The 12,230-nt window shown below is 37.5% G+C and overlaps 2 protein-coding genes across 2 annotated transcripts; one reads left to right on the top strand and one right to left on the bottom strand.

Annotated features, from left to right (window-relative positions):
• Window positions 1-76: 76 nt before the first annotated feature.
• Window positions 77-7,319, top strand: LOC122309076 (sodium/proton antiporter 2). The gene is made up of 10 exons (XM_043122434.1): window positions 77-614; window positions 1,029-1,205; window positions 1,335-1,463; window positions 2,252-2,428; window positions 3,072-3,178; window positions 4,710-4,830; window positions 5,809-5,870; window positions 5,980-6,282; window positions 6,380-6,674; window positions 6,768-7,319. The coding sequence occupies exons 1-10, from the start codon at window positions 333-335 to the stop codon at window positions 6,885-6,887; spliced, it is 1,773 nt and encodes a 590-aa protein (XP_042978368.1). The 5' UTR covers window positions 77-332; the 3' UTR covers window positions 6,888-7,319.
• Window positions 7,320-7,478: 159 nt separating this feature from the next.
• Window positions 7,479-10,857, bottom strand: LOC122309075 (D-3-phosphoglycerate dehydrogenase 1, chloroplastic-like). The gene is made up of 5 exons (XM_043122433.1): window positions 10,108-10,857; window positions 9,238-9,614; window positions 9,028-9,138; window positions 8,851-8,946; window positions 7,479-8,435 (listed from the first exon to the last, which is right to left on the bottom strand). Exons 1-5 carry the CDS (start codon window positions 10,643-10,645, stop codon window positions 7,764-7,766), a joined length of 1,794 nt encoding a protein of 597 aa, XP_042978367.1. The 5' UTR covers window positions 10,646-10,857; the 3' UTR covers window positions 7,479-7,763.
• Window positions 10,858-12,230: the final 1,373 nt, after the last annotated feature.

Consider the following 12,230-nt stretch of genomic DNA (forward strand, 5'->3'; position numbering starts at 1 on the left):
TCGGAAAATAATTTCTTTTGAGAAAATACTTTTTAGTTTTTATATTCAAACATTTGTTAGCAGAGCACAAATTCTATACGAGAACCGGTTTCCAACAGCTAACTAGAGTTACTAGACCATCTCACAAACTCTACCAGCGAAGCAATGTTAAGGGCTGCTTCCACTCCCATTTCCACTCCTTCCACATTCGTCTACCCTGCACACTACCAATCCCATTCCGCTCCCATGGAACTTGTTTCAACGAATCAATAATCGGTTCCCTGAGCCAAAAGGCCCGAAAGACCCCTCCTCCTCCTCCAACTGAGTACCTCACCTTGAAACCGGAAGCTCCAATGGCCTCCCTCTCGGGTTTGTCTCACTTGTACAAAAACCACCATTTCAAGAAGAGCTTACTTCGCTCTTCATCTCTTCCAGTTCCCACCCCTCTCCTTCAGACGCAACCCTTAATCCTTTGCTTTGACTTGTCTTTGTGTAAAATCAGGGGTTCGAGATCGCTTCGCAATCGTGTTCTTGCTAGAGCTGAAGATAAGGCCAGGGGGTCGACATCATCATCATCATCTTCTTTTCCGTCTCAGCAGCAGCGTGCTCAACCAAACTCTGAGAATCAGCTAGAGGTCATTCTTACTCATCCTTGCTCCCAAAAACTACTCTTTTATAGTATCCATGTAATGACTTTTCTAGATTATGAATTTCGATGACGGACTTTGGTGAATAGTTTTGGTCAATACCGGGGATTGTAGGATTAAATTCAATGCTAGTAGTATCTGCATTTTTTTTTTTCAATCTGGGAACTTAATTTCGTCATCGCCATGAGGTTTCGTTTTGTTAAAGGTTGATATCTTGCTTCCAAAATAAACCATTATCGCTATTGCCCGTAATGAAAATCTTGGAAAAGAAAAAAAAAAGGGTATCCTGATTATATGCAAAGATCTCAATTTACTGTGTTTCAATGTTGTTATCATTAATGCGGAGCTTATCGTTTCTGCTAATACTTCCGCTTAAAGACTGACCCTTTAGCATGTCACCAGGAGCTGACACCAAAATCTGGATCATGTGATCCTTTGTGTTCACTAGATGAAACCAGTTCACGTGATTTTGTAGCCGCTTACCAGCCCAAGACCGATTTTCTTAAAGCTCTTGCCATAATAGCAGCAATTACGACAGGGGCAGTGGCGATTAATCAATCATGGGTTGCTGCCAATCAGGTCCATTTCTGTCTTATTCCCTTGTTTCTTGGTGGGTTTCCCATGATAATTACATGCCTTTGAAGAAAAAGGGGACTGATTTATCTTGAGTTATAACCTTGATTAATTTGATTAAATGTTGTGATTTAGGATGTTGCCATGGCACTGTTATTTGGAATCGGGTATGCAGGCATCATTTTTGAAGAATCTCTGGCCTTCAATAAAAGTGGAGTAGGATTACTGATGGCCGTGAGCTTATGGGTAGTGCGAAGCATTGGGGTAATATTCTTTCCATTACTTGTAATTGCCAATACCGAATTATCTGGCCACTAACCATGACATTCCTTCTACTGTGATCAAAATTTTTCTGGCGATAAGGTTTTTGATATCCTGATAGGCATTAGTATGGGCTTGACTTTAGTTTGCATCACATTCTATGTTCTGCAAATATTTTGGGCATTGTAAAGAAAGTTTTAGAACAAAATGATGTTTGTGGGCATTTTTCCTTTTTTGGGTTCCAGGTTTTCAGCAGAAATTATAGTGCCCAAGATAGTTTATTGGGTGTCATCATTGATGAGTTTGCTGCCTATTTGATATTGGGATTGATAAATCAAAGTTGCTTTGGACTGACATTCATATACCAAACTTTCACAAAAAACATGGCTGCTTATGGTTTCAAATCAAATCAAACTGTAGAAAAACATTGTTTACATTTAGCTTTAGATGGGGTGAAATGAGATCGAGCCGTTGAAAAACATTGTCATTCTTTAGCTTTAGATGTGAAGGGTGCTGAAATGATTCTTATTTTTCCTATAGCTATAATTTGGATGTAACAAGATGTCGAAAGTGTTGTTCTTTTGAGAGTTTAAACTGGCCTTTTCTTTTTAGGAATAGAGGTTAGGATAAGAAGTACTTATTTCTGCACTCAACTGCAATAACATAACTGTTCTTCCTTGTCAATTTTTAATCATCTAATATTGCCCTACAGATTTCTTTGGTTAGTTTTTTTTTTTTTTATCAATCTTAGTTACTTTGTATCGTCATCTTTGGGTATTTTATTTGTTTAGGCTCCTTCGACCGAGATAGCTGTTTCGGAGTTAACACATGCATCTGCAGAAGTCAGTGAAATAGTGTTTTTCTTGTTTGGTGCAATGACAATTGTAGAAATAGTTGATGCTCATCAAGGTTTTAAGCTGGTAACTGACAATATAACCACTCGAAAGCCACGGACTCTCCTCTGGGTGGTGAGTTTTCCTTTATTATTATTATTATTATTATTATTATTATTATTATTATTATTATTGTGTCCATATTGACTTATGTGGGAGTTTTATTATAACATATTTATTACTGGAATTTATATTAATAGCTTTTGCCTTTGGCCCAAGGTTATAGCTAGTCATGGTATTAGTCTTCTATTTATGGGTATCAACAAAACCTTTGAAGACTACAAAGAGGAAGGAAATAAGGGTAACAACGTTGGAGTTATCTGCCCACCGTAGCCAAACTCCAGTTTCTTTTAATCTATGGGACTTGGACTAGTTTTCATAAAGAGAAATTTTTGGGCAAGGTTATAACGGTTTAACATTCTACAGAAATTACTTAAAAAAAAAAAAAAAACATTCTACAGAAATTATTCAGTCAATCATCTATTGTAATAGTGATGTGCCATCCCTCTTTAGTCAGAGATCCCAGAAGTCTTTAAGTTTCTTTAGAAATTAGTTTTATTTGTCTCATTCTAGCTATGTTTTTAACCGCAGAGAATCTTAAAGTGAGATATTTGATTCTAAATATTTCAGAGAATGAGTCTGCTGTATCATCCTTATCTTTCTAATTACAGTTTCTTATCAATTAATGGCATTTGACCCATAGTACTGAAAATTGCAGGTTGGTTTTGTGACTTTTTTCCTTAGTTCGATCCTAGACAACCTGACATCTACCATTGTCATGGTGTCATTATTGCGGAAACTAGTACCTCCATCAGAATTCCGCAAGTATGTTTTTCTGTTTAAATTATTTATATATCCCCCAGAGTTGACATTTATGGTTGCTTGAAATGTATTCTTGGGAATGCATTTTTTATTTTACATTAATAGTGGATCTCTTCAATCCAGTATCTATCCAAGGATCAATTTTATTGTTCTTGTATCTCACTTTTAATAGCAGAGAGACCAGAGAGTTTTTGATGCCGACCCCAAGATAGTTGGCTTTGATACCATCTTATGTAACTAATTACTTAAACATCTTAAGATAATAAGACAGTCTGATTTATTTATGGGCATTTTACAAGGCTATCATACTTACTGAAGCAGAACATGGTGATCTTGAAGCATGCGAAAATTGCAAAGTCCACTGTCACTGTTGGCATGAAAGATAAAGATCTAGTTCTTGATATGGTCACTACACATCCAAACGTGTGCTAGCCATATCTGAATCACAATCTTAAAATGACCATGACTGTTCAGAAGGCCATTGAAAGTAAATAATTCAGAAATGTATATCAGCTTTTGATTTATCTCAGGAAGCAAGGACAATAAGAAGCACACATCAGAGAAGTTAACGCCTTCATACATAACAGTCATGAACCTCATCTTTACCAATAATCTATCAGATTAATGATATCATTATAGGATACTTGTGTGCTATTCTGTCATATCTGAACCACTATCTTATAAATATTTTGAAATGTGTATAATTTTCAATTTCTCTCAGGTTTCAAGGACAATAAGGCTGTGTTTGGGAAGTGAGTTGAGTTGAGAACATCTCATCTCATCTCAAAACTTCTCATAATTTCTTTCTAAACATCACTCAAACAAAAAACACTTTTCAATTTCAAATCTTCAATATTTTCATCTAATCATTACAACTTTCTCAAACTTCCAAACAAAACACAAAAGACAATACTATTTTTTCAAATTTTAAAACAAAAATAATATTCCAAAAATTTTTTGAACTTTATAATATTTTTATTCAATTTTTTCTCTCCTTTCTCAAAACCCAATAAAATATCTTAACTCAAATCATTTCATTACTATTCACAAACCATTTCATTGTTATTTACAAAATTCTCATCTCATCTTATTACCCAAGCATGCCGTGAAAGCGCACTTTAGAGAAGTTAATGCCTTCATACATGATAGTCATGAACCTCATCTTTACTAAGAATCTTTAAGGGGACAATGTGAAGTGCAGATAATGATATCATTGTAGGATACTTTTCTGTTTTTCAGACACCTCTATCTGTTACAGTGTTCAAATAGAGTGGCCTTAAAGGCTTTAAGGAGGTCCCTGTTACATTGAAATTTGATACCTTACAGCCCTCTCCTCCCCGCCAAAAAATAAATGTGGATGCTCATTTGCTATCTTATGTCTACCAGAAAACTAACAGTCAAGTCCTTGCTAATCTCTCTCTCTCTCTCTCTCTCTCTCTCTCTCTCTCTCTCTCTCTCTCTCTCTCTCTCTCTCTCTGTTTGTCTAATTTGTATTGGTTAATATTCATTTTCTTATATGGACGTTTATTGACAGGCTTCTAGGAGCTGTTGTAGTGATAGCAGCAAATGCAGGTGGTGCATGGACTCCCATTGGTGATGTTACCACTACTATGTTGTGGATACATGGTCAAATATCCACTCTGCCAACGATGAAGGTGCTTTGACATCATCCTAAAAGACTGCTCCCATAAAGAGAATATGCTTATATTCATTTTTTTATAATAAGAATATGCTTAAATTCTTATTTTGCATTGTTTATATATCTGTTTTTTGAAGACTTATACATGATCTGTGTGATTTAATCTCACCAAATTATTCATTGTACTGGCTTGTTATATATGCAATGCTTCTTTTAGCATCTTTTGCCTACCCAGTTTATGCAAATGGATAAAGTGGTATTGGGTGGTCCAACATGTCCAGAGAAAACATTTGGATTAGAAAGTTGCCTTCCCTTAATGTCTCTAAAACATAATAGATAATAGAACTTCTAATTTTATGACCTGATAAAGAGGCATGTATTTGTGTTTGGTTGAACGACCTGGATATGTCTTGTTTGTGGACTTTAAGTATGGTACGTTGACTCTTGGAGTTGAAATTTCTCTTGCAAATATGGAACTCTACTATTTGTATAAAGATTAGTTTATTGATGATGATTTTATGCTTAATCTTAAAGTTGAGCTTTGATCATGCCAATTTTTTTAAGAAGAGGGAAAGTACCCCTAATTTTATTGATACCCCTCACTTAAGGTGGAAGAAAACCTTGGTTATAAAAGAAAGCTTGGGGGTACAGAAAACCCAAAACTAAGCTTTAAAATGTAGTAAGAAAAGTATATCCTACATGTACAAACTAAAATTTTATAACTATACAGAAAACTACACCAAAGAAAGCAATCGGTTCATGTAGACTCATGGAGTCCATCCTATATTTGCCCAAGGCCTTTTTAGGAAGATGAGAAGCCAAAGATATGAGACTGATGTAATTGTGAACCATTTTCAGTTTTTCTGTCTTTTTCTGTAAGGAGAAGATGCTTTTTGTTTGTGATAAGAAAAGCTTATACGGCTTATGGTTCACAACTAAAGCTCTGTTCTGACCAATTGAAGAGTTGCCATAATAGCATTGTCTTTTCTTACAGGGATTGTTTGTACCTGCAGCAGTTTCTCTAGCTGTCCCTCTAGCACTTATGTCCCTGACCAGGTACTATTCTTGCATTGTCAAAGCAAGGCCAGGGGATTTGATTTCTGAAAGGTTAGATTTGAATTGTTTGATTACAGATGAAATTATGAGTTTCTCTTCTTCCATCCAGTGAAGTTAATGGCAAGGGACAGGATTCTCCGAACCTGTTGGCATCTGAACAGATGGCTCCTCGAGGACAGCTTATTTTCTCAGTAGGTATTGGAGCTTTGATTTTTGTTCCGGTGTTCAAGGCCCTAACTGGTCTGCCTCCCTATATGGGTATGCTACTTGGACTTGGAGTTCTTTGGATTCTGACTGATGCTATCCACTATGGTGAATCTGAAAGGCAGAAGTTGAAAGTACCACAAGCTTTATCACGGATTGACACTCAAGGAGCACTTTTCTTCCTTGGAATCCTTTTGTCTGTAAGCAGGTGAGTACAGTAACACCGTTTGAACTACTGTCTAAGTTTCATGTACTGGTTTTTTATTGTCTCTTTCAACGTGACAAATTTGATTTTGCATTTCTAGCCTTGAGGCTGCAGGGATTCTTCGGGAACTGGCAAATTTCCTTGATGCTCATATTCCTAATGCTGAATTGATTGCCAGTACAATAGGAGTCGTATCAGCAATTATAGACAATGTTCCACTGGTTGCAGCAACAATGGGAATGTATGATCTCACCTCTTATCCCCAAGATTCTGAGTTTTGGCAGTTGATTGCATATTGTGCCGGCACTGGTGGATCCATGCTAGTTATTGGCTCAGCAGCTGGAGTTGCATTTATGGGGATGGAAAAGGTGGACTTCTTCTGGTACCTGCGGAAGGTATGGGCTTGCTTTTTAATGACCTTCTTTTTTTTTTTTAATTAGAATTTATTTTTTCTTTCAATTAAAAAGAAGCCATCCTCCTTTGTGCAGGTGAGTGGTTTTGCTTTTGCTGGTTACGCTGCTGGAATTGCCGCTTACCTAGCGGTACATAACCTCCCCATCTCCCTACCTACGACTCTAGCGGAGGTTCCTTTCCTCTCCGGTTCTTAAATCATAGAGCTTTGGCTAGGATGTCTCCCTGGCTTCAAGCTAGGCAGTAAAGAAAACGGCAGTACACACTAATCTCGCGTAATGGCGATCGATGAAGTTCGATAATTTGGAAGGCGAATGAAGAAAGGTTGGAAAAGAGGGTGACATCTGATAAGTTGAGATTATTTAGATCTCATGCCCGCAAAATTCACTTTCTGATTACTTCACTGGGAAATGGAATAAGTTTTTCTTTCCAGGTTGGAATGTTAAGGGATGAAGTCCATGTTTTCTTTTTTCTTTTTTCTTTTTTTAAATTTCCTTTGACCGCAGACATTCTTTGGCGAGGAAACATTTGCAGTGGACAGCTTGGTTATGGCGTCTTGACCATTCACAGTAAGATCCATTTTTTAAGCAGTAAAGAAAAACATAATCAAAATTATAGATTGCCGTAAATCAGAGCGTTGTGAATTACATTGATTTGAAAATGCTAACCTTTGTGATTCTGAGCGAGCCGTCCTTGCATCCTCAACGTGGTGGAGTTTGATATTGGGCCAACTTTCCTAAATTCTCTCATGCCCTCCGGTATTTGGAAACCCCGATGAAAGAAAGTGATATCACAAATTATTCGTACACCGTCTTATTGGATTGCTATTGGATGACCACGTAATACAATCACAGTTCGGCAGATTGAAACAGAAACTTGCATGAAGGGAAATAGCAACTCTATAAAATACAAAATTTTCATCGCATAGTAAGGTTATTCTCTTCTCTTCCCTGCGAGCTACACTACACCCCAAAAAAAAAAAAAACTCGGCGTAGGCCGTGGCTATGATACCCATCGATGGGGAAAAGGGGGTCTTAAGGGTAGAAAGATGAAGTAAAGATGCCACATCCACGCTACAACTTGAGAAAAACAAACTCTTCAATGGCCGGAACATCACCAATTTTCTTCAAAGCTTCTTTGCTAGGTTGATCATCCACCCCAATTGCCATCACAGCTTGCTTTCTGGGGGCAATCCTTCCGACACTCATAAAGCTAACATTCACATTCTCTTCACCCAGAATGCTCCCAACCTTTCCAATCATACCAGGCTGATCAACCTGCCTGCAGAGTATGATACTACCTTCTAGAGTAACATCAACTTCGAAAGATCCTACCTTTGTCAGATGAGGAATACCATCCTTCACCCTTCCCTCAACCTTAATCTCCCCGGCCTCAGATATGGCACTGGCAAACCTGGATTCCACATTGGCAACCTGGACTTGAATGAAATCGAGTGGACTCTCAGGCGAACCATCTAGACTAATTCTCTCTTCAGTGATCCTCAGACCTCTCTGCTTAGCAGTGAAATCAGCATTAACCAAATTCACAAAGACACTGGATATGGGCTCAATGAGACCCTTTGTGATCATGGCACGAAGAAGCCTCGTGTCAAGATCATCAGGAGCCCTAGCAGAAGCATATGTCACTTTAACGGTCTTCATACCACTTCCACCAGCTACCAATTGGACAGCAAGCCTACCAAGTTTCTCAGCAAGTTCAACATATGGTTTCAGCTCTGTTAACACCTGCATTTAAAAATGAATGACAAATTGGCAGACTTTTTAAGTAATTTATTTAATTAAATCTAGTTGAATGCATCGCAAGTAATGAATCAAAATTCTAGATCAGTATGTAACTATATTACAGAAATTACCGATCTGGAACTATATTTTGACATGAGCCATGGTTAAATAAACAACTTAAAGCATTTAATGAAGAACCAGAAATGTTGAGTGAAATGGAACCACTTTCAAAAGTTAAAACGTCCACATATTTTGGTATACAGCTAATTTGCACGTCCAAAACAGAGACGTTTCCTAGATATTTTTTAATAAAACAAAATAAATGGGGGAAGGAGGGCCACATTAAATACAAAAGTGAGATTTAAATAATATACTGGATCTGGTCAATGAAAGCAAAGAAAGATGGCAAAAAGATTACCTCAGAAGGAACCATTGGCGCATTGACTGCAGTAGCAGCAAGCTCACCCTTGAGGGCTCCCACAACAGCTTCGGCTATTTCAATGGCCACCCCTTCCTGCATATCAAATCCAAATATTAGAAAACTTGGTTGGAGAAAAAGTTGAGCATACAAAAAAGTGCTGTTCATTCAGCACACCTGAGCTTCCATTGTACTGGCACCAAGATGAGGAGTCGCAGTAACTCTCTCATGCTGAACCAATTTGCTGTCTTTTGGTGGTGGCTCCTGTGTGAAAACATCAAGTGCCGCCTGTTAAAAAAAAAAAAAGAGAGAGCATGTTATTGGCCTCTCTCAGCAGAAACTCAGCAGAAAGACGTTTTTTTACTTCGAGCATGAGAATGTAAGAACCTGAGCAACAATTCCAGCATCTAGTGCCCTCACTAGAGCTTCTTCATCAATAACTCCCCCACGAGCAACATTGACAATCCGAACTCCTTTCTTCATCTTTGCAAAAGTTCCATCATTGAGAATCTTTGATGTAGCCGGAGTAAGAGGCATGTGCAAAGAAATGAAATCTGCAGTTGCTATGGCTTCATCAAAGCTCACAAGGTCCACACCTATTGCACGGGCACGGTCTGCTGGGGCATATGGGTCATGTGCGATCACATGCATACCAAGCCCCTTCGCACGCCGTGCAACTTCTGATCCTACCTTTCCAAACCCCATCACTGCGAGCGATTTTCCAACGAGTGAGACTCCAACATATTTATTCCGCTGCCACTTTCCTGAAATAGAAAATTGTGTAAACTGTAAACTAAGAGGTCTTGATGCTTGTAAAAGCAAATTGACTTAACAAGTAAACATATCATACACCCATAGAGCCAGGGAGGAGCCAGTAACAATCGCAAGTTTGCGAACCCCAAAGACTAGCGAAATCCCTTCCTTTTACTTAAAAATCATCTTTTTTGTCCATGTTATCAAAGTGAAAAACAAAAGGTGACCAAAACACTTAAATTTGGAAACCCATGTATCAATAACCCGTAAAGTCCACAATGTAAAAGGCAAGAAAGCAGATCTGCATAAGAAAGGCATTTCCAAAGTATTTTAACTGCTTTTCAAAGCAAAAGCACTTGAAGAAATGCAATTCAAACACTATTGCCACTTCAAAATGGAACCCGAGCCCATCTACTTTGCACCAAAGCAACCATTCGATGAAATGCCCCGGAGAAATTCATTTCAAATATCCACGTAAAAAAGGAAGAAGTAATATTCACTAACCAGATTTAATAGAAGCATCGGCTTGAGCAACGTTCCTGGCCATGGAGGTCAAGAGAGCGATACCATGCTCGGCGGCGGCGATGGTGTTGGCGGTGGGCGCGTTGACGACCAAGCATCCGTGCTCCGTCGCCGCAGACAGATCCACGTTGTCGATGCCCACGCCGGCCCTTCCGACGACCTTGAGCCGCCCGGCCGAGGATTCGAACACCTCGCGGCTGACCTTGGTCCCGCTCCTCACGATCAGCGCGTCGCATAGCGAGATCTTGGTGCACAGCTCTTCAGCGCTCAGGTTATAGGCGCAATCCACGTTGGCAAACTCCTTTAGCAACTCAATCCCGGCCTCACCCAGTTTCTCCGCCACAAGTACGGTTGGCTTGGCATCCAGAGCCGCCGCAGATACCACCACGACTAGCGGCTTGACTGCTCGACCGTTCTTACGGAGCGCAATGGAAAACGCCGAGGGAAGCGGTAGCCTAGAATTAAGAGACGGAGTCATGAGAAATGGGCTCCGGAGGGTTCGGGGTGCGGACGTTGCCATGAAAGGTGGTGTGTAAGTAAAGGCGTGGAGTGTAAACGAGGTCGGTAAAGTTGCGCGGGGGGTGGGGTGGGGTGGGAGCGGGGGAGATCCACTGGGTTCCGATAAAGGAGAATGGATTTGGTAGTGTACAGTGAATGTGGTTTATAGCCCGAAGAGATCCCAAGTGGCAGGGTTTTATGCTGGAGAGAGCGAGGGAGACGTACCAGATGGAAGTTCTTACACGCGCTCCTGATGGTGAGAGTGGGGATCGGGTTTGGTATATCCTCTTTTTAAAAAATCTCCCAGGTTATAATTACTCGTTCTATTCCTTTCAATAAACCACTCATACTTAGTCATAAAGGGACGAGAATGGTATATATTTATGAGAGTAATCAGTAATATCATATACTATATTTTCATTTTATTTTTATTTTATTAAATAAAATATGATATATTGATTATTATTATTATTAAATAATAATAAATAATTATTTAATAATAATAAATATTTCATATTATATTTAATAAAATAAAAATGAGATGATAAGTAAGCGTATAGAATTTTCTTATTTGTGAGCATAATAACATAATTCTTCTTTTCTTTTCTTTTTTACCATTTTTCTACAGATATAGGTACGGTAAGCCACCAACAGAGACATGACGCGATATCTATTTATATTTTTACATATAACTTTATTTATTATATTGTTATTTTTTTAAAATTTAAATTTTATAATTTTTAATATATCAATCAATGATATATAGATAAGTAAATTTTTTATTGAGTACATTTAGGATTTTTCAAAAAATAAATATGAAAAGTTGAATTAGAGAAAAAATAAATATATAAAATAGAAATTATAATATTTATTGATCATAATATAGAAAAAAGTTACATAATTAATAATAAATATGGTCTTAAAATTCAAACAAAAATTTAAGACAAACTTAATCTAATAGGGACATAGTTGTTGTCATAAATAAATTTGGTTAGTTGAGCTAGTTAGCTTAGCTTATGAGTCAATTCAATTTTTTCTCTATCCACCTAAATCTTTGTAGGTTGGGAGATTGGGAGACTATGTGCCTTGAAACGTAGGGAGGTGCTGATTACGGGTTTAGAGGATACAGAATCATTTGTAACTCATTGATTTGCACCCTTCTTACGTGGCTTTGGATAATGATGTAAAATGAGGTAGTCGTCCTTTAGATAAAGCTAATAGTTTAAAATAATATATTTTTAATATTATTATTATTGTTTTATATTTTAAAAAAATAAATTTTTTATTATATTCTATATAAAAATTTAAAAATATTATAATAACGAAAAGAATAGATGAAAAGTATAGTTATTTCCCTTTCTTTCTGCTTTACTCTATCTATCGACTATCGGGCCTTAAATCAATTGTAGGTACTTTAGGTAACGCATCTTTTTTGGGAGTTGTTTTATTTAAGGAAAATGTCAGTCCTACGTAGAACACTATGGTCTATGAGAGTGGGTAAGATTTTTTGTTTATTTATTTTTTTTAATTTTTTAATAACTTAATGAAGTATTTTTTAAGAAATAGTGAAATATTTTTAAAAATATTTAAAGAATTTAAAAAAAAAT

This window comes from Carya illinoinensis, chromosome 5, assembly GCF_018687715.1.
Source record: "Carya illinoinensis cultivar Pawnee chromosome 5, C.illinoinensisPawnee_v1, whole genome shotgun sequence".
Taxonomy (NCBI): domain Eukaryota; kingdom Viridiplantae; phylum Streptophyta; class Magnoliopsida; order Fagales; family Juglandaceae; genus Carya; species Carya illinoinensis.